The 25,653-nt window shown below is 40.1% G+C and overlaps 1 protein-coding gene across 14 annotated transcripts in view; it reads right to left on the minus strand.

Moving 5' to 3' along the window:
- The window catches only part of cep170aa (centrosomal protein 170Aa), a 70,699-nt gene that overhangs the window by 8,230 nt on the left and 36,816 nt on the right, over positions 1-25,653 (minus strand). For 4 of the 14 annotated variants that reach the window (XM_017690560.2, XM_037538294.1, XM_017690565.2 and 1 more), the window contains exons 8-15: positions 19,027-19,482; positions 12,264-12,808; positions 9,572-9,673; positions 7,853-7,988; positions 5,893-6,983; positions 4,420-4,837; positions 3,622-3,687; positions 758-1,004 (exon numbers count right to left, since the gene is read on the minus strand). In XM_017690560.2, coding sequence (XP_017546049.2) covers positions 758-1,004; positions 3,622-3,687; positions 4,420-4,837; positions 5,893-6,983; positions 7,853-7,988; positions 9,572-9,673; positions 12,264-12,808; positions 19,027-19,482 — 3,061 coding nt within the window. Of the gene's footprint in view, positions 1-757; positions 1,005-3,621; positions 3,688-4,419; positions 4,838-5,892; positions 6,984-7,852; positions 7,989-9,571; positions 9,674-12,263; positions 12,809-19,026; positions 19,483-22,549; positions 22,599-25,653 lie in introns of those variants that run through there. The other 10 variants (XM_037538298.1, XM_037538296.1, XM_037538297.1 and 7 more) reach the window with 5 other exon arrangements.

Genomic DNA, 25,653 nt, shown 5'->3' on the forward strand with positions numbered 1-25,653 from the left:
TTTGGATACCCCTGTTCAACACGTCACATGTCGTTCATTTTCTAAGGGAAAATCTGTTCTACAGGGAACGTAAAAGACATTCTGCCAATATTAGTGCACAAATTTTATTTACTTGCTGAGTTTAACATATTGGAAAAACTAAGACATAAAGTATTAAATGTGCCATAACGTTTGCACAGGCCACATTTTATGTTAGATTTTTCCCGCAATATGTTAACTTCAGCAAATAAACAGTAACTGTGCATTTTAATGGGCACAAGTGTGTTCTCTGTAGAGGACTTGTAACTTTATTTCATGTAGAACACAAAACATGTCATTTCAGCAGGGCTGTTCAAATCTTTGCACCTGACTGTATGCTCTCATGGGCTCCCTAGCACAGATCGCTATGGCAGCGCTGTGGAACTCGTGATATCCTGACGATAGGTTCAAAGATTAGAAAAGTATAGCAGCCACAGCAGCTGCATTTATACCAGCCACTTTCTCAAAATATGTTGGTGATATCATGATAAAAACATGTGCCGATGTGTATCATGAGCACGCATAGAATTAATACACTGCAGCTGATATTCTTCACACTATACACTGTCACATTTTTGCACTGCAATGTTTTATATCATGATTCATTGTTATATATTTATGGTGAAAATTGTCATGTTTTTTTGCCACATTGTCCACCCTTGTTGTTACACAGGAGCTGCCTGAATTCTGAGTGTCTGATTGTGCTAGTGAGTTTTAGAAAGACAGAGTTGATGAGTACCTGGCAATCTCCTCGCTGTGAGCTGTCCAATCCCGGATGTACTCCTCCTGTTCCCTCATCCTGTGCTTAAGAGCGATGCCACCGGGGCTGGCTGTTGGTGTGGCAGTGAGCGTACTGCTCAGTCTGCTGGTGCGCAGAGTGGTGCCCGGCCGCAGACGCCCATGCTTGGGGGAGTTCCGGTTGGAGCCGAACTCGTCCTCCGAGGTGGAGGCGTATTCTGGAGGCACGCGTCTCCACCTGTTAGCAGCTACAGAGAGACAGGGGGGTGTAGTTAGGATATATGTCCATATAGGATATATGTCCATATTTTATTATTTTACTCAGCCGTCAGTGCCAGCAAAACATATTTAATCTACTGCAAGCAGCTGCATGAGATTATGGGATATGTGGGCTAGGAAACAAAAAGATCTAATAAAAAAAAAACAAGGGGGGAGGGATGAGGGTGGAGAAAATAGGGTCAAAAGCCATAAGGGGGTTGTCAATATTTGAGGTTCAGACTCTTGTCAGTATTAGACACAGACACAGTAAGACCTTAGAGGAATGTTAGCGAACAAGATAAACACCAAACTTCTAAACTAAGGGCACCAAAGATTCAAACACAGTCCTTTTCCACTACTGATACAAGGTTTGATGTCAGTCAAAGAATAAAGAAGAATAAATAAATCAATAACAGTCATATTATTATCTAATACACATTGTAGCCATTTTAATGGTGTCTATTAGCACTATCAAAACCATACTGTAAATAGAAAAACCTTGTTTCAAATAGAGGAAGAAATTATACAATATCATGTATAAAGAGCGCACAAGATCCCACAAAGCAAAAAATAAAACCCCCAGGCAATGCACTGCGGCTTCCTCTGGCATACCGATCCTGATAAAACCATACTGGTTAAAGTCACGATCATCAGCACAGTAATACCTGACTACACAGCCCTGCCGAGTGATTAGAGGCTCACATCATTCTTAAGTCATCAGTAACTACAGACAGTATTCAACACGTTCAACAGTTTTTCAGTATTCATTACTATTTAAAATACTTCCAGTCCATATATTCTCTTCATGTTTACACATAAAATGTATTAAATCTGTACTTAAAAGTATGAACAAACAAGCTGAAGTATAGGTTAAGCATAAACAAAAACAACATTGATAAGGAAAAATCTTTCTTTAAAAAAAAAAACCAACATATATATATATATATATATATATATATATATATATATATATATATATATATTGGTGCTTTCAGAACAAAACCCTTTTCAGTTTTACATTATTTGCAAGTTGTCCTTTATGTTGTGTGTATATATATATATATATATATATATATATATATATATATATATATATATATATATATATATATATATCACGATGAACAGAGCACAGACCTGCAGAACTGACCAAAAATGAATTGGGAATAAAGTCTGGTTCCACTGACTTACATTAAAAATAAAGTAGGTTTTTCCTTCTCCTGTAAAGTTATTGCTTTGGAGACTTTAATAATGCTGTTGCCATTCATTGGGAAGACTTCACACAACAAGCAGCAATCATGGTGAAGGCGAAGGAGTTTTCCTAAGTTCTCAGGAACAACATTATTAAACATACTCAGAAGAAGCTACAGAGTCACAGCAATGACCTTAAACAACCCTGTCAGTTTCATGATGTGGGGGTGCTTCTCTATAAATGGTAATGGGCCATTACAGTAAGTGATCAGTTAGAGGAAATAACAGAGAAGGATTTAATCTTACTTGCCAAGAAACTGAATCCAAACATACAGCCAAAATAAGTCAAGGCTGGTTCCTTAAAAAGATCAATGTGCTTGCAAGTCTGACTTCAGTCCCACTGAAAATTTATGGAACCTTGAACTGAAACCACTAAGGGCCAATACTGAAATCACCATACTACAAAAAGCTAAATACTTCTTGCTGTAGATATCTTAAAGCTGTAACTGCCATCTACAACAGCTTTGCAAAAAGTACTAACGATGCAATAAATTGGCATTTTTCCTAGCTATTCTGTTTTTTAAACATATGTGTTTAGGTTTATAAACATAAAAGTTTTGTTTATATTTATATTATATTTATATTTAGTACAGAGTGAAAAGACATTATGTATTAGACTTGAAATGGATATATGTACCAGAAGTATTTTTCATAAAAACAACAGTGTCTGATGCTTGTTACCCCTCTCTGTAGGCTGAATTGTGTTGAATTTTAAACTTGACCAGATTGATGTTATAAGTTATTGCCATCAGGGGGAGCCTACGCAACGTGAGCTGTTCTTGAACTGCAGCCTTTGATTCCAATTGCCTAGTGCTTACATCAGCATAATTGCAAGTCTAGTGCCTTTTCCTGTTGGGCCATTTGGCATATACTGCAAAAATTCTGCTCTGTTGCTATAAAGCGCAACTGAACACTTTTTGAGGCAGATTATTTTAAAAGTACTAAAAACCTACATTAGTTTTTAAATATCTTTTTAGGTGCGAACTTGGAATGGGTTGTTTAATCTATTAATGTATTAATCCTGATGATTACAGAAAAGTGAGAAAACTGCTTAAGCTACTGATAGAGTATTTTTACTGTTTAGGATGACAACTGGAAGAGAGTTCACATGCTCAAATAGCCGAGTCAAATCCACACCGACACAATTCATTCGGAGCTGTTTCAAGGCTGTGCTCAAGACAATTCTAAGTATTTGTGTGTTTTTACTATCGCGTTCTTTAGGAATTCACCTGCATATTTGACCAAGGTCTGACATGCACAGACAGCTGCACCATCACGCAGAGACACAAACACAGGAACACACATACAAACACACACACAATGAATAGCACACACAGCCCAGAGGTGGTACAGTACCCATGGGCTCCTCGTCTGCTAGGCCATCTTCAGGTTCTGGTTGAGGCATCTCTGCATAAAAGTTCTCTTTATAAACAACATATGCATGCAGGGACACCAACACACGAACAGTCAAACGACAAGTACAGATGACAGACAATGAAAATAAAGCACAGTGAGACAAAAAAGAAACACTGGATAACACATTGATTAAGGCTGGATATTAACTTCATGGCTAAGTAAGTACAAACGTGGGGAAAATATACACTGCTGTCAAAAGTCTGGGGACAAGGGACTCCTGAGTGGCATGCCCATAGAGTGATGGCTCTGTTTTTGGGAGACAGCGATGTCTCTCTGGGTGGGTAGGATGGCCCACCCTCTACCTCATAACTAGTGTAATGCTAGTAAAAGCAGGAGTCTGTTAGTTTATTTAAGTTATGGTTAATGTTCTTCTCCAAATGCCTTGAGCTAAAGTTATTGACTTGGAAGAAGCATATTATGGATGCATAATCAGTATTGGACCAATCTTTCATCCCAGAGGTGGTTTAAACACCAGAAAGGTCTAAAAGATATTGAGTGGATGATGAGTGACAAGTCTCCGGTTTGCAGTTTGAGCAACTAAATAGCTTTTTATTGAAGTTAATGATAACCGACAAAGACAATATTGCTTATCAATTTCAAGCTAGTGGTCCCCACACATCTGATGTTCAGCATACATTTATCCAATCATTATCCAAACATATTCAGTGATGCATTACAAGCACAGTGCAGACAGCAGAAAAGTGGTCATACGTAAGGTAAGTTGTGCTTTGCACTCACCTGCTGGAGGTCCGGAGACAGGAGGTGTGATTTTGGTCTTGGTGTCTGCGAGCTTAGAGACACTATTGGCTCGCAGGCGTGGGCTCAGCTTACTGTCTGCTGGATTGGTGGCGCGCAGGCCCAGCCGCAGAGCTGTCTCAGCTGACACCCGTGATGCTGCACTGCGGCTAACTGTGGCCTCTGAGTCGCTGCGTGCTGAGATGGAGCCCAGTCTTGTGCGTCTGGGCTGGGCCAGCATGTCGATGCGGGATGGGGCTTTCCTGCCTGACGGGGGCTTGGAGGTGGAGCTGGTGGTGGACACCTCAGAGGCCACCGACACCCTGTCGGCATCTGCGAGGTCAGTGTCCGATGTGTCCCCTAGCCGAGCACGTCGCAGCAGGGAGGCTCTGGTGGGCCGGGGCTGAGGAAGCCCTGCCTGCTGTTGACAAAACAGATGAATAGAGTTTTCATCAAAATTATAAGATGTACTGCACAACAAGCATCTTGAGGAACTGATGAATAATTTCTGGGCTAATAATGATAACAAAACAATAAATAATTGATCATTAAATCACATAAGCTCTTTACATAAACACCACCGCTCAAAAGGAATCACTGTTCAAAAGTGTGAAATCAATGTTACCATTAATACAGAAACCAATTTGGTTGTAGATAAGATGACAAAAGGATTCTAATGTGTGAGTCCTGTGCAACAAAGCAAGGCTTTAAATGATTAGGAGGACAATTTTGAAATTCTGTGTCCACATCAAAAGATGGAACTGTAGAAAATTCTAAAATGACTAAGGAAGCTGTATAGTAGGGATGTAACAGTACAACATATTATACGATATCCTTGTACTATGACCAGTCCAGCTGTCGCGCAACAGGTTAAAACTCTAAAGATGCTAGTTGCTAATGGTAGCTGCCTCACTCAGTCGTATGCAAAAGTTTGAGCACTCCTGCTCAAATAACGTTTTGTTGGTTTATTAAGTGAAAATCAATATGTTAAATTTCAGCAAATAAACAGTAATTGTGCAGAGGATGTGTTTCACTTAGAAAACCACCAGAATGTAGTTTGACCAGGGATGCCTAAAGTTTCACAGATAAATGCATTATTTAGGCAATACAGATCACTGAAATCATCTGAACATCCTTAGTGTTTTTGATGTTCCTTGTTTCTGCAAACTGCTATTCTGTTGTCCTCCACTGGGAAATACTTCCATATCTTCTATCAGTCAATGCAGAATAAAAATAGGGTTTTGGTTATAATTACTGTCTGTAATTCCAATATTGGCCTGATAATAGTAACTAATTTTCTCCAATAAGAGGTGAATAATATCACAACCGACACTATGGCACAGGTAACTGCCAATTAGTATATGCACAGAAGAGAATACAGAACTTAGCTATCTTTCGTTATTCTTAAGAAACTATAAGAACGATATGAACATTTTCAGTTGAAAAAAACAGACCAACAGTTCAAAAAGGGAGCACCTGTTTCCCTACAGCAGGTGCACTGGGCTGGGCCGTCCTACTGGTCTTGCTTTTGGCAGCTTTGGAGGAGTCCAGCTTGGACTGCAGCAGGTCGTCAGTAGAGGTGAAGGTACCGCGGCCATGGGATCGGCTGGAATAGGTCTCCTGGTCAGAGGAGAGCACATCAGAGATGGGCAATGAAGATGTCTGCTCATCATCCGTCAGGTCTAGTGAGGGCTGACGGCCACGTGGGATCGTCTGGGTGGTGCGGCGGGTGTCTGGACGGCTGTCTGGAACCTTGGTCTTGGCCTTCCTCTCTAAACGCTCTCGTGCGCTCGCAGCACTCTTGCCAGCAGAGCTCAGGTTGCTCTTCTCTTTGTGCAGGCTGCTGAGAGAGCGGCGCTTCTGCACACCCTTTCGCTCAGCCTCGCTGACCGCGCTAGTCGTATCCACATCTGACTCTGGGGAAATGGAGCGCCCCTGAGATTGGCTAGGGGGCACTGCGGAATCCAGCTTCTTTTCATCACGGAGCTTGGCCTCCAGAAAGGCCATGACAGCCTCTGTGTCCTTCAGCAGGGTAGCTGTGTCCATGCTGCCGGCTGAGTCGCTGCGCTCTCGGCCCCCTACCTGACGGTTAATGCGCGGAATGAGTTCAATGGGAACGTTCCCACTTGGCTTCTCAATAGTGAAACTGCCCTGCCGCACCAGGGGCTTCCCAGTCCTTTCCCCATCACTCCCTTTGCTCTTGTCCTCAGTGCGCCTCCTACGTCCCTCCTCACTTTGCTTCTCTGCAGAACGTGTGGGAGGCTTGGAGGAGGACGTCTGCATCACACCTGTCCCACTCTGCTGGGTCTTTCCGCTCACAGTGTCCTGTGTGGAGGGGGCACATTCGCCGTCCCCTTTGTGTTCACTGTGGCGCTCTTTCTCCTGGGGCTCCGTGTCCTGCTTCTCGCCAATCTCTGAGCGTAGCCCAAGGGCAGAGGAGGCCTTGCCTTGCTTGCTCTTCTCCTCAGTTGGGAGCTGAGGCAGTGTCCTCCTCTTCCGTTCACACTGGCTGGAGGTGGCAGAGCTGGTACTCTTTATGGATGCTAAAGGGTCCAAAGCATCGGCGTCTAAAAGACAAATGTTTCCTTTGTTTTAGAAGACTGAGGTAATAAACATTCAGGATCATCATGCAATAAACAAAGTCGTCCAGAAATCAATTGTACTTTGTTACAGAACACAACACCTAGCAAGTTTATGTTAATATGTGTTTTTTCCATGTTTATTTAATAGTGAGAGAAACATGAGCACAAAAACTTATAAACAACTGGTGATGCCAGTCATCTTCATTTGCAGCATTATGCTAATTTGCAATGGTATAAAATGTTAAAGCAAAAATATAATTAAAAAAAGGAAACACGACAACAAACATTTAGCATCTGTTCACTTTGGCATCAACAGCCTAAATGTTCTTGTGGTTTCATTAATAATACTGCATTATTATAGACCAGAGGTGCATAATTCTGGTCCTGGATTCAGTATAGATTTTTCACGCTTTAACACGCCTCTTTAACATGATTCTCAAAGTTGAGAGCTTACACGTTCACACACATATTTACATATTTACCACATATTCCATTACATAGTAATCATTGAAATGTAGTATCGATACATTACTACATATTTAATTACACACCAAGGTACCCAATATTGTATAATATATATTCAATTTACCATCTTTATCTACAGATTTAAGCTTGCACTTCCAGCATTTTTCCATGTCAAGAAATAACAAAAACATGGAAAAAATGGGACTAATTTCCGCAAAATAAGACTGTACGTATCAACTGAAGGTTTAGAATTTGCATTTCTGACAGAATCTCTCCATCACTAAATCATTAAGGATGCACATTATCCTAGGGTTACATGCTTTAAGAAGTACTTCAGAAGTTCATAATGTTCAAAACAGCCACAGAAAGAACAGACATGAAGGCAATACCTCGCTCATGATGGATGAAGGCTGTGGGTTCTGCCCCAGAACCCTCAGGATCAGTTCTAGTGTGATTAGCAGCTAAACTGGCCCACTGGGAAACCCATCGCGGGCTGCCAACAGCAACAGACTCGTCCACAAGGCCCTGCAAATGAAGTACATTTGTTAGGCTCAATACTAATCGATATATCCTACTACTGATTCACACAGTGTGATGAGAAAAACCTCCATCAAAGCTGATGCACCACATAACTGACTCCAGCTTATGTTTGAGTAATATGGTGAAATACTCACTGGACTGAAGCTGGAACAAAACTCTGATTGTGTTTATTGTTGATGTGTTTAAAAAAACAAACAAACAAAAAAACATTGTATAATGTTAATGTGTACATTAATTCCTATAGATTCCAATATATACTATACAGTGTATAGTAATGTTATACATAATATGGCTTCTGCTGCTTTCCTGCATCATAAAATCATAAAAAAGAAATTGTTTGTGGTACAGACAACAAGACCCACAAAACTGGCAACAGATAAAGACTTAAACGTTTGTTAGAATCGAGAAAACAGGAAAGATGATTACTTAGATAAGTAAAATAAAAATAGACACTAAATGATAAACGAAGAAGTAATATAAAGTCAATTTTCATTTATTTTATTAACTCTTTAAAGGCTTTAGTAAATGAATAAAAGCTTTCTTGTGTTTAGTTATACCTTTGATTTCAACTGCAAATTAAATTATATGGTGAAGTAAACAAAAACAATTTAATATTTGACTGGGAATTTTCTAATTCAGCTTTCTTGTACCATTATCTGCATTTATTTCTCACTGGAAAAGAAACACAATTATTAAATGAACTGAAAACAACAGCCAATAAATTAAGGAACTCTTCTTCAACAATTCTTAGTTGCAGACGTACACTGGATTAGTTAAAAAAACATGCTTAACATGCCTCTCTTCTAAGAAAAGCCAGTAAGAATCTGAACTTTTGAAACTTGAATTGTGTGCAAAGTCTAGTTTTTGTCAGATTTTGTTCATCATGTAGCGTTTATTGTGCTTAAACACAAATCTACGGAATCACAATGCAGTGCAGAATGGTTTCATTAATCTTGGCTGTGTGTGTGTGTGCGTGCGTGCGTGTGTGTGCGGGTGCATGTGTGTGTGTGTGTGCATGCGTGCGTGTGTGTGCGTGCCTTGAGGGGAGAGGGCACTACTCCTCCTTTTCGCCCTTAACTGGGTCAGCCAGTGAGTGGCCTACTCTCTGTGTAACAAGGAAGTGGTCAAATAAGGGAATGCCTGACACAGATTTAGGGCTACTGGAGTATGCATTTAAAAATAGTCATTCTCGTGCAATAGAAGACTCCACTCTTCATCTTTCCACTCTTGCACTTTCAAACAGCCTCGTTTTCCTTCAACACAAATATTACCACTATACTATGTCAACGTGTTTTATTAAATTGGAGATTTTAACATTGCTATCAAATATGCTCAAATATTATACAGCACAGAATGTAGCTCGTCAACCACTCGTTATACAATTAGTGTTCAAAAATACAGTCTGTCGTTCAGCCCGATGCATTAGCTTGGACTAAAATTGCTATCCCACTCAAAACCCCCTCAACAGCTATGGCACTGCAAAAAAAAAAACAACAACATATATGATAATTGAGCTTGTTGTTCATAGCCACACAATACAACCACAAAGTCTCAAGACTTGTCATTACCTCAGCTGTAGTGCTGCTGGTCTTCTTACTCTCTTTAGCTTTCCCAACACCTTGCTGTTGCTTGGGACAAGCAGTTTCCTGAGAGTTCTCCACCCCGAACACCTATACAGTGCAGGGCACAAGACCATGAGGACAAAGAGCAGAGAGCCATGAGACACCTGAGTGGCAAGCAGAGCTTCAAAGCCAAGAGACTGCTGAGCATGTGTGCAGAAACCCATGGCTCCATGGCAACAGTGCAAGAAAATGAGCCCCAACACAACCGAGGCATGAAAAGAAGAGTGTTAATTAGTGAGACTGCTTAACACACACCTCAAAAACTCTAAACCCCCCAAAAAACTAAGCTCTTTCCTGGATTAATGATAGTTGGCATGTGCAAGCTGACACATTCATTTATCTGTGTACCCATTTTCCAATGAATGAATGAATTAATTAATTCCTGTATAAATTCATTCAGTTGAATTTGTATTTATTTGTATGAGGGCGGCTCCCTAAACAGCTTTGTAATTAAAAGTACAACTGTAAAGATGCCAGTAAGCAACGGCACAAAGGTGTTTTAATATAACACAAAGCTTTACAGCTCCCCAAGGCTAAACTAAATAGCGGAAGAACGGCATGGTTTGTTACTGAAGACCATTACAAACCCATTAGACATAGATTCACAGCAAGGGGTACTCCAAAATCTCACCATTCAGACAGATCTCTAGGCAAAACACGCCACTTCAGAAAGATCATGTCACAAAAATCATGACAAACTGCCTTTTCTGTTGATCCGTCCCGTCATGAATTGTAATTCTGAGAATAAATCACTGCCAATTAAGCCCTGGTGAAAGCTTACTTCCAGACGCTATTATTTCAATGTGTCAAGTGTGACAGGCGCTGCAATATGAGAATATTAAAGATCATTATATTTTAAGAGTATTTTTACAGTAGCTTTGGTCTCAATGACTCCCAGCTCCTAACCCATGATCTGATCCATGAAGTGCAGCTTACATATGGACATGACAATGAGCACACACACGTACGCACACCATTCATTATTTGTGATTTAGGGCAGAATACATGGAACAATGAGAAAAATGCTGATGAATGACATTCTTTAGATATTACGGATTTTTTTATGTTAAAGTCTAACTTTAAGAGAAGAACTGATCAAAAAAGAACAAAAGTAACATCCATATTTCCTCTCAACGGCTCAACACTAGAGATACACACAGGAACTCAACCCTGTGAGCTGTTAATATTAATGTGATTTGATTATTCATTATATTTAATTACAGGTACACAGAGAAAGCGTACAGATTAACAGAGATTTTATTTTATTTTTAACAGGAACATAAAATGTGTCGAGTATGATTATAAATGTGAGTAAACACATTATACTATACTTTGCTATTACCATACACATGTGCCTTAACATGAGCACATTGCCAGAAATATATCTCTCTGACAAACTCACATGTTGGTGCATTGTTCACCTGTAAAAAGACGACAAGTCTTCCTCAGCATCCAGTGTTGTACCAGTCAGTAGTTTCAGCTCTTTAGCTTATATTAAGAGGCAGCCTCTGCTACAAAAAAACCTACTGATTTCTCTTAGCCATTTCTGAATAATGCATGTTTTCAAATGTACTTGTTTCGGGAACAGTTGTGCAACACCAGTGCTTTCACCTTAAAAGGTGACCCTATAGCCCACATCAGTTGCATCTGAAATTTGTTTTCCTTCCCCGTAGTTAGCCAGTTAACGAATACCCTTATAAACTCTTGAATATCAAAATACACAGAACACAAACCCCTACAAAACACTTTCGTAAGTAACTCAAATTAAATCACATCAAATAAAGACAACTCAGTATCTCTAAAGTTATAAAGATTAAATAGGCACGTGTCACGCCTCCCTGTGGCGTGGCTGGAACATGAGGCAGACAACTCTGCCACCTCAAACTACAATTCCCAGAACCCCTTTACTGCCTTACATGACTCAGGACCCCAACCGATTGACCTATCAGTGCTCAGCCTCACCAGACTTCTGATCACACTCACACCTGTTCCTAATTTCACGTATTCGTAAGTTTAATATAGTGTAGTGTAGCTGCTTTGTGGACTATTGTCTCACTATGAGCATAATGAGCATTCCTACACTGTTTGTTTATCCACTTCTGTTTATGACCTGTTTTTCCATCCTGACCCTTTTTTTGCCTTGTTTTGTTGTGGATCTCTAGTTTCTGACTTCTTCCTCTGGTTTAGCGACTGTGATTTTGGATCATCCTTTTCTTATTAAAGATCTTAACCTCGTCTGCGAGGGCCTGGTTCCGTCTGCCACCATAACACTATGCGATACTTTACAAAAAAAAGCAATGTGCTCTTCTTTACTCAAATATTGTTGATCAGCCAAGACATGCCTGGTGTCTGAAGTTTTGTTCTTTGGCCTTGCAAAGTAGTTCTACAATTCTAATGTAGCTAATGTAGCTTATATCCCACCAATCAGCATTCTTCAAAGCTTTACAGCAGACCAAATCATCATGCACTCGCCTCAAACTAAGTCGTTAAGCAATCTCACCTATGTGGTTTCTTCGTTATTTAAAACCTGGAGAAAGGTGTCTGGCTAAAAACAGGAGCAGCAGCCTGAATTTTGTCTGTACTTCATGTTATTTTAATTGGCTGTTGATTTAAACTGATTCAAAAGCCTCTGACATACCTTATCAATCATGCGGCGGGCTTCCTCTTCCTCAGGGTTGCGGTTTTCCAGCTCAATGGTGTAGGTGCCTTTGTCGCTCTGGTCGTCATCCTGCTTCTGTGGCTCGTCTCCTGGGCTGGGTTGCCCTGTGCTGAGGGAGCTGCGCACCAATCCAGGGTCCTCTGACCTCTGCTTCTGTAGTAGCCGTGCTGCTGTGGGGGCCACTGCCGCCAGCGCTGAAGTCACGGTCCTGCTACCATCCGCAGACATGACCTTAGGGCGGGAGGGTGGAGCCGGGCAGAGCCCCTCCCCTGCCACACCCCCAATAAGTGGCGCAGTCTGTGAGAAGGAGTATGAACGGCGTTTACGTGGGTTATCCTCGTCAAAGAACTCGATCATGAAGGCGGTGCGGCTGGAGGCCGGTGCACCCTCGGCCCCGTTGGCTTTAGCTCGGGCCAGTCCAGCTGCCTTCAGGCGCTCTTCCAGGGCTGCATGGCGTCTGCTCCCGAAGCGCAGGCCCAAGCCATTCTCCGAGTCGCTCTGGGTGCCATCGTCATGTTTGCTGCCTGAGAAGAGAGACGGTAATTGAGAAAATGGATTTCTTACCCCTACAAGTTCTTACATATTATAACTATGGATTTTGTTTTGGATTCAGTTCTGTTTAGTGGAAAAGACAAACATCCTTTACACAATATCTGCCTATCATTTCATGATCAGAAAATAAACAAAAAATGTTGGAAGAGCATACTTTAACCTGTCCATTCATATGGTAACAATCAATTATGCTACTATGTAATGAATTATGTAAATACACACTTACTTTGAAATACTACAGCAAAACAATGATAATAACTCTCAATAACTTCTATATGTTAATCTGGCATACAGTACTTTATTATAATAGACAAGCCTTGCCCAACTTGAGTCCTGGAAGGCTGGAGTCCAGCATAATTTGAGGGTTTCCCTGCTCAAACACACCTAGGAAACCCGTCCTGTTAGTGCACGTCCAACAGGAGAAGAGCACTCCAGATGACAACAAGCGCCAGGCCTCCGAGACGCACCTGAGCACAGCTAGTACAAAATCCCCCATAAGAGCCTCATTGTGCAGAGGGCGAGCAGAAAGAGACTGGTGTCTCGGGTTGCAGGGGGGCTGCACACCAATGACTTAGTACAAACCGAAGCTAGCCTTACAGCTAGAGGGGAAGAAAAGCAAAAGAAGGAGGAGGAGGAGAAGGAGCTGGAGGAGGAGGGGTGCCTATTCTTCAGCTTCAGCAGCTCAGGAAATAGCATGCAGCCAGAGCTGACAGCCCAGCTCTAGGAGGCAGGGAGAGCCACCCCACACAAGACACTAGCCTCGCATGCATCAGCCTACAGACAATGGAGCTGTTCTGTGGGACACACAGCATGCTCTTTGAGCCATCAGAGCTGGTCTCATCAGCCCTATGAGTCATCTACTCCAACTAGTGTAATCACACAAAAACAAACAAACATCAGAACACCCACTAATGCGCACAAAACAAGAACGTACCAGCTTAAGTGGTGCATGAAGTATGGCAGTTGATTTATTATTCACTGATAAATTTAATTGAATTACTATTCTTACAGCTGATAATTACAATTGTTAACTTGACGCCCCATTATGGCTCGTGTACACAGTGAAGCGTATTATGTCACAAGTTAATAGACATCTTCAGTCTTCAAATATTCACAAGTGAATCACTCACATAATAGACAGCATAAAGGATAACACCGCAGACTTGCACACTGAAAACTGTACGTTTGATTACCTAAACCTGGCAGAAAGGCACTCTAAGGGTATGATGTACTATGTCAGGGGTTCCCAACCTTTTCCAACTGATGTTGTTTGGCAGCTACCAAACCAGCTGCTGGACGTCAGGCTGGACAGCATGAAGTCACAAAGCCGATTTCTGGCTCAAATCAACAGGTTTAGATACATATTTGCTTAGTTTCCAAGTGATGACATAAACAGTTTGACAAGTCAGATGTCTAAGCAAACAGCACAGAGTGGTAGCTGCTCGTTTTCAGTCTCTGCACACATGAAGCCTAGCGTTATCGTTATGCACTGGCCGCATCACTTAGAGACAGTCAGTCTTGGGATCTCCTTTTGAAAGGATGATAAATAGATTTTGTACGATCAAAAAGTGTAACATTAAAATATAAAATTTTAATATAACATTTTGCCAGACCAATCAATGTTCTCGAGATAAATATGTTTTTACCACAACAATATTTGATATATTTAAAATTAGATTTAAAATCTTATATCATAATAATATATAATAATATATAATAATAATAATAATTATATCGTTTTGCAGCAAAAAAAGCTACCTTCATGGTCTATTAGGGGGCTGCGACCCAGAAGTTAAAACCCACTACACTAGGACATATTTATTGTAAAACGCACGTGCCTCCGTTCCTCATGCACATGCAAAAGTGTATATGAATTTTTAGGGAGGGGTGCACAAAATGTGGGACAACTGTGCAAAACAAGGAAGAGATATAACATGACTGATTACATATTCCGCTCGAATTACGAATAGAGCTGGGCAATATGGCCAAAAATGCTATCATGATACACAAAATTCACATCAGTCGATATCAATACATATTGTGATAAATGTCAAATCATTATTCCTTGAAAAGTTTGAAGGCTGATATTTACTCCTGAGAGGTTAATCGCTGTTTTAAACTACCCTTTATGGTCAGAACAAGACAAACACTCGCCAAACAGCGCAACATTTCACAAATCTGTAATGGGAGAGTGGGAGAAAGTGTCTGGTGAGCTGTTTTTACCAGCTGGAAAAGCATGGCTGCAGTTTTTGTAATAGTCATAATTTAAGAAAGAAAGCATTGTTTTTAGCTGTCTGGTGACGAGTGCTCAGCTATCCCGTTACAAATGCTAAACCAGGGGCCCGAAAACTGCTAAACTGTTCAGTTTACCATCAACGTCAACTTAGTACAAACAGCAAATATGATCTGTCTCAGTAGGTCAGTGATCACACCACCTTACTGCCATCAGTCCTGCAGCATCCATGTCAGAGCACATCACTGTATTTAAACACCAGCTAGCAGACGACTGGATTTCTATAGTATACAGTACAGTATATTCTATAGTAAAGGTAGTATATTCTATAGTAAATGTTGTATATTCTATAGTAAATGTAGTATATTCTATAGTAAATGTAGTATATTCTATAGTAAACTATAAACCGAAATACATGTAACACCAGTGAAACAGAGTCCTCCTTTCAGGTATGTTTAAACTAAAAGTGGTGCTTTTGTGTCATGTTTGATCTACAGTATCATCAATTCGCCATTTTGTGTGAGTGGCAGAACTGCTTCAAGTTAGCCAGCTGCTAAAAACAGCTGGCCTGGAAAGATAGCGTTCTCCCACTTTCTAGTGCCTCACAGCCTTCCTCAGTTTACTTTTGTTTAAATCAGGGCTGTAACTGAAATGAACCCACTTCTTTCTTTCACTTTCGTTGTTTCAGATGTTGCTAAAGTAAACTTAGTGACTCATTTTATTCATTGGCCCCTCTCTCTCTAAGCATGTCGAAAAAAATGTAAGTGCGGACTCTCCTGGCGACAGCAGAGTAGTGTCGCTTTCCTTGAAAATGCCACTACAGCTGTCACTGGAACATGGAAGTGTGAGAATGGTGTAATATATCAAAAATGTATCGAAAATTTCTTATAGTTGTACCGAGAAACGTTATATCACAATACTTACCATTATTCTTTTTTTGCCCAGTCTTACTTACTAAACAACTCACGGTGGCCAATTTTGCTCTGATTTTTCTTGACTTTTTTAAACCAGGCATAAATTTGTGTTATGCTCTCAAAAGATTTGTTGAGAGACTTACTAATGGCAGCAGACACAGCGATTAGATGGGGATACGAGCCTTAAATGCACTGTGAAACAATGTTTACCATCTGAAAAATCCAGGCTAAATTCTCAGAACAGATACATAAGTCAGAATTTGCAGTGCAAAACATGCTGCAATGCGGCCACAATATATGCATGCAATTTGCATTGTCATTACACAAACTTATCAGTCTTAGTAAAGTGAAAGCTGAATTGAGGAGCATTGTGGGCACATGTACCTTGTATGTACCTCTAGTCCTCAGAGTCCTTGGGCAAAACTCTTATTGTTACATTTACCCCCAAGTCACACTATCTTAGAGCTTCTGCTAAATGCAAGAGTTACATGAGCAAAATTAATCATCGATTCATCTTTTTATCACCCATACTCTTCACATGTGGATTAAAGACTGAATTAAAGAAGAATTTTGTGTCAGTATCGGCTACAACAAAGTGATCATTTTTCTCAATCCCAGAAATGCTACATTATATACACTGCTTTAGGATTCAACAATTCTAGCTCACTCACCTGAGATCATCAATATTAACACTGGTCTCGAGTGCCCTTCTGCAGTCCTCTTAGCTCTCAGCTCTGCTCATCCCACACTACTGTTTAAACACATGCAGGTGTTCAAACAATCAAATGCAAAGGCTGAATCTTCAGTCTTTTTGGCAAGGTGGCGAACTTAAACCAGAGGATTTTGTATAACAAAACACATCTAAAATCCGCCATGAGGAACACAGAGCCACGCCTCGTGCTGAATTTACTGCAGAGACCCACCGCTCTCATCAATCAAACCCCCCCCAACACACACACACACACACACACAGCTCATGCATATCTGCTCACATCAGCGCTCCTCTGGCCCAACAAGCATACCGTCATCAGAAATTAGCCCCCCTTTAATTAGAAAAGCGAAGTTAAATGATAGTGTTCTCCTGTCACAAAGCATCGGGCTGCAGAGGTCGAGTAAAACAAGAGATATAAAATATCAAAATAGACCATCCTACCAGAGAGAAGCATCCCATAAGATCCATTGCTCAAAAAGTCATATGTGCTCCACTACATTCTAAAAATGAAGGGTCGAGCACTAACAATGCCAACTAACAATGTGGTACTTCAGGTACGGGGAGAAGAGTATAATATGACTGCCTTTGGTGAGAAAACAGGAGGAAGTAGAAGCTTCAGCGCTTTGCTCTGTCGGTGGGTGTTAAGAGAGGAGGATTAAAAAAGTGTTAGGTAGCAGCTAATCCCTCAGAAAGGGAGGCACAGCTGAAAATCTGACATTTCACAGTTGCACACTTTGTCCTGATGAGCTGCAGGCTTAGCATATGGGTCTGATGGAGACTTCTGCTGTGATAATGACAGCGACAGCAATTAGAGAACGCTCAAGCAGTTGCGTTTTGGATCAGAACATCTATATCTTCTTGCAAAAATGTACGATTTAAGAAAGACGGACCTACTTTGAATTAGACTGAGTGCCTGACATCAATAAAACAGTGCCTTTTGCTCTTTTGACTGCATGTTGACTGAGGTCTACAAAATGCAACATAGCTACCAGGACACACAACATATCAAATCTGTGTAAGAATGGTGTGGATCTGACAAAAGAGCTTCACCCCTGGAGGTCCGTGTTTTGGGGTTTGTTTTGAAGGCTGCTAAAATAAGCACTAAAAACAATAAGTTCCACTTGTCTGCTGGTGACATTTCATGCCTTTGATGAAACTGTAACAGCAACTGAACACAATCCAAGCATATATTCACAACAACTCGGCTACAACACTTCAGCAGCTCGATACATGGACTACATGCCTGCACATGAACTTCATCACATCTCAAATGGTCTGACGGTAATGGGTCAGTGCTCAGACATAGAGATTTGGTCAGTTTCCATTGTTCATATAATAGCCAAACTCGTATTCAAAAGTTTTGGCACCCTTGGCCAAATGACCTGTTTTGTTAATCTTCCAAGTAATAGTTTAGTGTATTAGTACAACAATTCCTCTACAGAGAACATACCTCTGCACATGGTAATATACAGTTACTATTTATTAGCTGAACATAACATATTAGAAATATTTTTGAATATGTTAACCCTTGTGTGATTTTGGGGTCTGTGGGACCAATTTTCAGTGTTTACCAAAAGAAAAAAATATGCAAAGTATTATTATTTCAAACTCAGATTCTTGGCTTTTGCTCATTTTCTGTGAAGAACATATAAAATAACACATTTTCAGTGACTTCTGTACACTGACAAACCCCCTACACTGCAAACCCCCTACACGCTTATATTAGACACGTGGTGTTGGGCTGAACCTGCGGGGAATAAAAGTGTAGTTGGAGTGCTGTGTCCCTTATCTCTCTTCTCCTCCTACATGGCCTGCTGTTTGTGTGTGTGTGTGTGTGTATGAGAGTAGACAACAGGGACAGGCTGCTGAATGGCTACAGCTGCAAGAGGAGAAACCTACACTGGCCACTTGTGATATTTTAAACATTTTTACATATTGATATTGGCTTTACTGATCTAAAAAAATCAACAATGTGGTGGGTCCACCAGACTACTGAGTAACAAAAAACAGGAACATCACACAAGGGTTAAACACAGCAAATAAATGGAAATTCTGCACTTAAATTAGCAGACGAATTCCATCTTTAAGTGTCTTCTCTGTAGAGGATGTGTTAACTTTTTCTTCAGTTAAAAAAATCAATAAAATATGTAATTTGCCAGGGCATATTTATACTTTTACGTATGATTGTCTCTATAGTGTTTATCACAAGTACACATACCTGCCTCACATTACTTGTGTGAAAAAATTGCAACACAGATCGACCAAAATTTAAATAATAAACTGGCCGAGTGATTGTTTGGAGAAAATACACTCTTAGTCACAAAACCTCACCTTTCAACCTCTTGAGATGGACAGGCACGTCACTCTTAATGCTCTTGCTGTCCTCTTCTGTGGACTCGCGTCTCACCAGAGGAGGGTCATTCTGGGCAAGCCAGTCGGCCACCTTGCTCTCTGAGGCCATAATGGCAGCCTGCAGGGTGCTGAGCTCTTTGCCTCCCGGCTGAGACTTCTTAGGTCGTGGACGGGACACGTGATCCTTAATGGTTACCTTCCCTGGAGAAGTGTTATCAAACTCAATGGTGAATGAGGTGTTGGCCTGTGCAGTTGCACTGCCTGTAGCAGACTTTGCGGCTGCATTGCCCTCAGTGTCCTTGGTCGGGATCTCATGGATGTTGTTCTCCGTCATTTGCCCGTCTTTACTGGGGATCTCAAAGTAGCTAGGCTCCGAACCTACAGAGCCCACGCCGTTCTCCTTGGATTTCTCCGGCCGCTTGGCCTCCTTGCTGTCTGCAGGGTCACAGAGAAAAGGGTACTGAAAATTAGCATTTCAGCAGTCAGGGGTCATGACCTCATGCAGAAGAATCAACATAGCAGGCTTTCAGCATCTGACCATTCCATCTGTGGGAGACACTTGACAATAAATGGAGCAGCGCTCTAAGTGTGCAGTCATAACTTGATTTGTTGGCTCTGACATGAATTAGTGAGACAGCTAATGACAGCCAGTTAGGACCCACCGTTATTAATGATTATGTAACTCAATTTGCTGATAACAGATGCCTGAGGAGTTGAGGCCCATTGTTATTGCCTAGTGGCAAATTGTGAAAATGTGGTAAGACACACTTTCCAGTGATTCACCAGCCAGACAGACCAAATGGCTCTTTACACTCTATGCAAAAGTCACAGAATATGTTACACTTTAAAATAATTATTAGTAGGGATGTGTTAATATTAGGATGAAAAGATCTGTTGTTTTTAAATTGAAATCACAATGTGAAAAAGTGCAATTTTCAAATCACAAGAATTCTGAATTATAGCTTACATTATTAACACAATTGCCTTAACAAGTTATGAGTAAAGACATTTTATCTAATAAAGTGGACCAATCAGACAGAAAAATCACAACTATATGTTCTCTCAAATCACTCAGCCTTAACTGATATGGGAATCCAGATGCCTGAAATCTTTCATGCACATATCCATCAATGCCAAAATCAATACTAATACACAAACATCTGTAACATGTAAAGTTCTAACTACCTGTATTAGCTTTATGGAGAAATATGACACTTATTTCTGCAGGGTTACAAACACAGTAAAATAAATTTAATATTTTATGACTCAAAAAGCAAAAGGGGTTCTGTATAACGCTGAAAAGGGGCTCTTTGACTCATAATAGTGGAACCCAAAAGGCTTCTTTAAAGAACCACACACAGCTGGTCCTCCATCATAAACACTTAAAATGATGGTTCTTTCTTTAGTAAAGAAAAGGTTCTGTATAGAACCATGAACAGTCAAAGTACCCTTTGCATGATTAAATGGTTCTGTGAATTATGAAGTGGTTCTTCAGATTGATAATGTGTTGTATATGGTTCCATATAGAACCTTCTTTGAAAAGGGTTCTTCTTTTGTGACAAGCTTGACATCATAGCAATAGCAGAACTGATGCATAGAATCCTTATAGAACCATCTGCAGCACATTCTGCATCAACGAAGGAGTACTTTAAGCGTTCATGTATAAAAATATTTTCTTTATTAACCCCTTAACTAGTCCTGGGCCTGCCGGCAGGCAGAGAGTTATATTACACACTTCTATAACCTTAAAAATAGCTCCATTAATCTGCATTGAAGTCCGTATAGCCATTGAATTATAAACCCTTATATGAAATAAACCTGCAACGTTAAGGAGTTAAAGAACCCTTGAAGAACCATCTTTTTCAAGCGTGTAGAGAATTGACTTAAAGAACAAGTCATTTGGCCACATAAACATTCAAATGGTTAAATGGTCTAAATAGAACCATAACCTTTACTAAAGAACATTTTTTTTAAGTGTAACCCAACATCACCTAAATGCTGTGTTCTTCAATAGGTACAATATCCTTACAATGTAAATATCATAGCTTTTTTATTTATTTATAACTCTTTATTTCTGTTATTTTTTGTGAAGGGTAGAGTTTATATTTTTTATCTTTTATGTTTAGTTCTAATATATATTGTCTATATAGTAACAAGTAACAAAGTGTAAAAACCCTGTTAAGTACTTAACAAAGTGAATTACTTGTTTGATAATTCTCTTCTGGTCACTTCTCTTTTTCTTGAGTACAGTGCTGTCTCTTCTGCTGCTGTAACACTGAGAATTTCCCCATTATGGGACTAATAAAGAATGATCTTATCTTAAATACATGATCAAATATCAGTTTGAAATGTCAGTAAAATCTACACTTTTTTCAGTAACTATTAGCCAATACCGATATAATTCTGATATTGTTGCTCATCTCTATTTCAATCATGTGTAGTCTAAGGCTATAAGTAAGTCTGACTATAAGTAAGACTAAACCTAGCACATCCATTCCTGAGTGCTGATGCTATTCTTCTTTGGAAACAGACCATCCTCCCAAAATGATCACAGAGGGGTTTTCTGTGAATGATGTTGAGTGACTTCATGTAAAAAAAGAAAGAGAGAATATAAGAGTATGTAAAACCTCAAAAAAAAAAAAATTCAATGTTTAATTCACAGCTTTGGAGACAGGCTTTTCTCTCATGTGCAGGGTCAGATTTCATTTGACCCATTTACAATTCCAGGTTTATTATTCTGCTATTAACTTAAGGCTTGCTGTTCAGTAACTACTATGAGAATGACCATGAACAGAGCCTGGTGGTTTAAGGGTCTAACATCTCCTCAGCCTCCTAATACTGCCATAAACATGCACCACCAATTCAACAATTCAACATAATTCATACAGATTTTCATCTTGCAAGTAAAAGCCGCCCTTTAGCTGTGCTTCAGAGTTTATTAAATTAACATCAGGTCAGAAGTATGACGAAACTTCTTGTTTTAAAGAAATACTGTTGCACTTCCTCTCTCTCCGAGCACACAGCTCCCAGTTTGAAACTGAATCAGAAAAATAACCCTGCCCAGCTCTCCACAAATCCACCACCACAATCAACAACACCATATTTTTCACAAACAACATGATTAGTGTAATTACTCTTACTAAGCTTGGCGTCACACAGTTCCTGTAAATTTAGACGGAAAGTCAAGCTGTACGATGATTTGGGACATCAAAGTCAACTTCACAGCAAGAGAAAAACATTGTTAATAGAGCCAGGGACACATGAGACTTCTTTCTGAGTATTTTAAGCCATTCCTTTTGGTCAAGTTGCCAAATAAATGATAAAGAAAGCCAGATACTTCAAGTCAACAGCCAAAAAACAATATATACGTTTTTTCTTATTACAGCGACAATATGTAACAGCATGTCCACAATAACTACATTAACATTCCCTCCTAAAGACACTCCAACACTCTATATTCAAAATCATCTTAATAAATACAAATAAATACAACCATACTCACAAAAGATTTTCTGTAGGTTTCATCTGTAGGAGGTGCGGCAGTTTGATGACACAGAGTCAAATGCAGAACCTTTTGGTGACAATACACAGCAAGGGGGTTGGGCCTGGCTACAAATGAGCCTATTCACAGCTCCATTCCACTCTGTCCCTCTTCCCTCCTAGCTACTCTAGCGCCGCTACCTTTCACTGAGGAAGAGCAGACTTCACCACAGACTAAAAATAGCAGAGGTGCTTTGATGTGGGGAGTGGTTGCATGAAGGTTTGTCTCTCTTTCTTTCTGACACAACCATGATTTTATGTTTGTGAGGGAAAAAGTACTGATTCATAAAGAGCTGTTCGACCTCTGTCACCCACAAACACTGTTTTAGGTGGTGAAAGAACGCAAGACCTAACTAAACAATGCCCTTAAGTGTCCAGTGCTTCCCCTGAAAAGTACATTTGCCGGACATTAGCTCAGAAAGTTGCAGGGCCGTTGGCTGAGGCTATATTTACTGCCTTCTCTAACAGAGAAGGTGCTGTCTGTGGGGAATTCAATTAAAGAGCACACAACGGCATGAATGCCTTTATATTTATGCGCCTTGAATGAAAGGAAGGATGATCTGAACTATGGCAGCTATGAAACTATGGTACATTTACAAACAAGGACTGTTTATTTTTTATTATTTGTACAATTTTATCTTCTGTCATGATTAATTTGTGCCATAGCAGACCCCTCTTCTACAATCGCATGCAAAACCTCAGACGCCCCTGGTGAAATGAAATGTTTTGTTAATGTTCAAAGCAAAAGAAATTTTGATTTGATTTGAAAGCTAGATTTTTTCACGATATGTTCAGCTCAAGAAAAATGCTGAGCATAACATACTGAATTTGCAGAATTGACAGGAAATGCCTATTTAATTTGGTTTGTTATAAATTAAGTTTGGAGGAAGGAACATGCCTGAAAACCCTCCTTCTAATCTAACACCCTATAAATTCACATCCTCACCTTCTGCTCATGTGACAAAGAGTTTGCAATCCCCACCACCCCATCTCCTCCCTGTTCTTCAGTCCCACATCTGTCCTGTGTGTGTGTGTGTGTGTGTGTGTGCGCATTTTGGGGGGTCTCCCTCCCTCATACTACCACCACCATGCTGTAGTTTGACCAAGGCTGCCCAAACTTTTGATTAAGACTTAACTCTCTATCAGTATGATCAAGCTGGCAGGGATGCACTCTATATTCCTTTCACACTTACAAAGATTGCCACCGCTTACTATCCATTACAAAAGGATACAATAACTTTACTGTCGGATTTCTCTGAAATTTGCGGTGGGGGCAGATCAGACAAACACAAACACTTTACAACAAACCACAACAGTACACTTTACAGCACCACCAAATTCCACAACACTTCTTACTGCTCCAACACTGTACAACAAGCATGCGTGTTGCTACATGTGTATTTATCTATGTGTTCCTTTGATTCTCACAATTGAGTGAGGGATAAAAGCGCTTTTAAAGTCTATTAAGTCTTGACTTTGATACTCTAAAACGTCTATCTGAAGGCAAAATACTGTATTCACCATTTAGTGCATGCAATGGAACAGACAAAATACTAATGCTAATCTTTTCATACTTTTCCTACAGGCTGATGTTAAAGCCTCCTCCAAGCATTCACCTACAATCTTGGAACAGACTCGTATCAGTCTAAGTGATCTTGTCTTTCATTTCAACGAAAGACAACTTTCGCTCAGTATTGCATCATGCTCTGGATCACTGTAGTGTAAACAAAAATAAAATCTGATTATGTTGCTGTACTTTACTACAGACACAATCAATATGACTATTCCATGATAGTGTTGCATCTATATGTTCCCCAAGGCAATTATGATTGCACCACTCTACCAGCCTATTAACACCCTATTAAAATGGACTGATGTCATCATTATCTGTCAACAGAGCTTCTAACACAGAATCATCATAAATACAGTTCCTGAGCTTCACAAACATTTGTATACAATGTAAACAGAAGTGGAGAACTTCTCTCTCTTCATCTCTGTGGTGCTCCAGCATTAATCATAAAATAAGCAATTACAGTGTTTTGTTTACTTTCACCTGTTGTACTCTATTAATGAAAAACCCTTCTACCAGTAGATTAGGATTAATGTCTAATTGAACCATTTTTGTCAAATAAATATCAGGGATGAATGGTGTTGCAGATGAGAAATCCAGAAAAAGTGCTCTAGCATATGTATGAGGCTTGTATATTTGTGTTTGCTGCAATGGTCAGTCACACTCCAAGTCAAGCCTTCCCATTTGGCACAATCTAATGCATTCAATCCAAATGAACTCTCTGCCAGTATTGTATCATGGCTAGTGAGTTAGCTTTTTGGCTAGCGCATTAGCTCAGGGCTAGCACGTTAGTGCAGAGCTAAAATATAAGATGGCTAGCATGATAGCTCTGGGCATTACAAGCCACCTCTTTTGTTTTGTGTTTCTATGCTGCTAAAAACATCCAAGTTATTTTTCTTGTATTACAAAATGTATTCAAATGAGACAACATGGGTTTGTATTATGAATGGTGCAAATGGTGTTACCCTTTTTATATATCCATGTGAATGGAGCTGTAACAGTATGAAGTTTTACTGAAGTTTTCAGTAAAAGAAAACACACATAAAAGAGACTTATATAAACATGGAAAAGATTGATTTTCCATTAAAGCGGCTACTAGTCTGGACTCCCTTTGTCCAGTGTAGCTCACACTGTGGAGCATCCTGCTGTGCTAAAGGCTCAGTAATCCCAATCCTGTTAATCCTGCATGGCACAAGTTAATGGGATCGGAGACCGCAAGACCAAAACATGCCACACCACGACCAAGACTGTCTAACTTGGTGCCTGCTCTTCCTAGATTAAGCTACAAGCAATAACCATGCATCGTTTTGACAGAATATGCCCAGTATGGTTGCTTTCGTAGATAAGTTATTTTTATTTTTTCTCTCCTAGCAAGTGACAACAGAACGACGGTGGAATGTGCAATGGTCACAACTTCCATAAAACGCCAATATACAGGGCTTTTTACTTTTTTACTTTTTACTTAGTATTTCCCTTTAGTCTGCAGCCCCCAAAAC

This window comes from Pygocentrus nattereri, chromosome 5, assembly GCF_015220715.1.
Source record: "Pygocentrus nattereri isolate fPygNat1 chromosome 5, fPygNat1.pri, whole genome shotgun sequence".
Classification (NCBI taxonomy): Eukaryota; Metazoa; Chordata; class Actinopteri; order Characiformes; family Serrasalmidae; genus Pygocentrus; species Pygocentrus nattereri.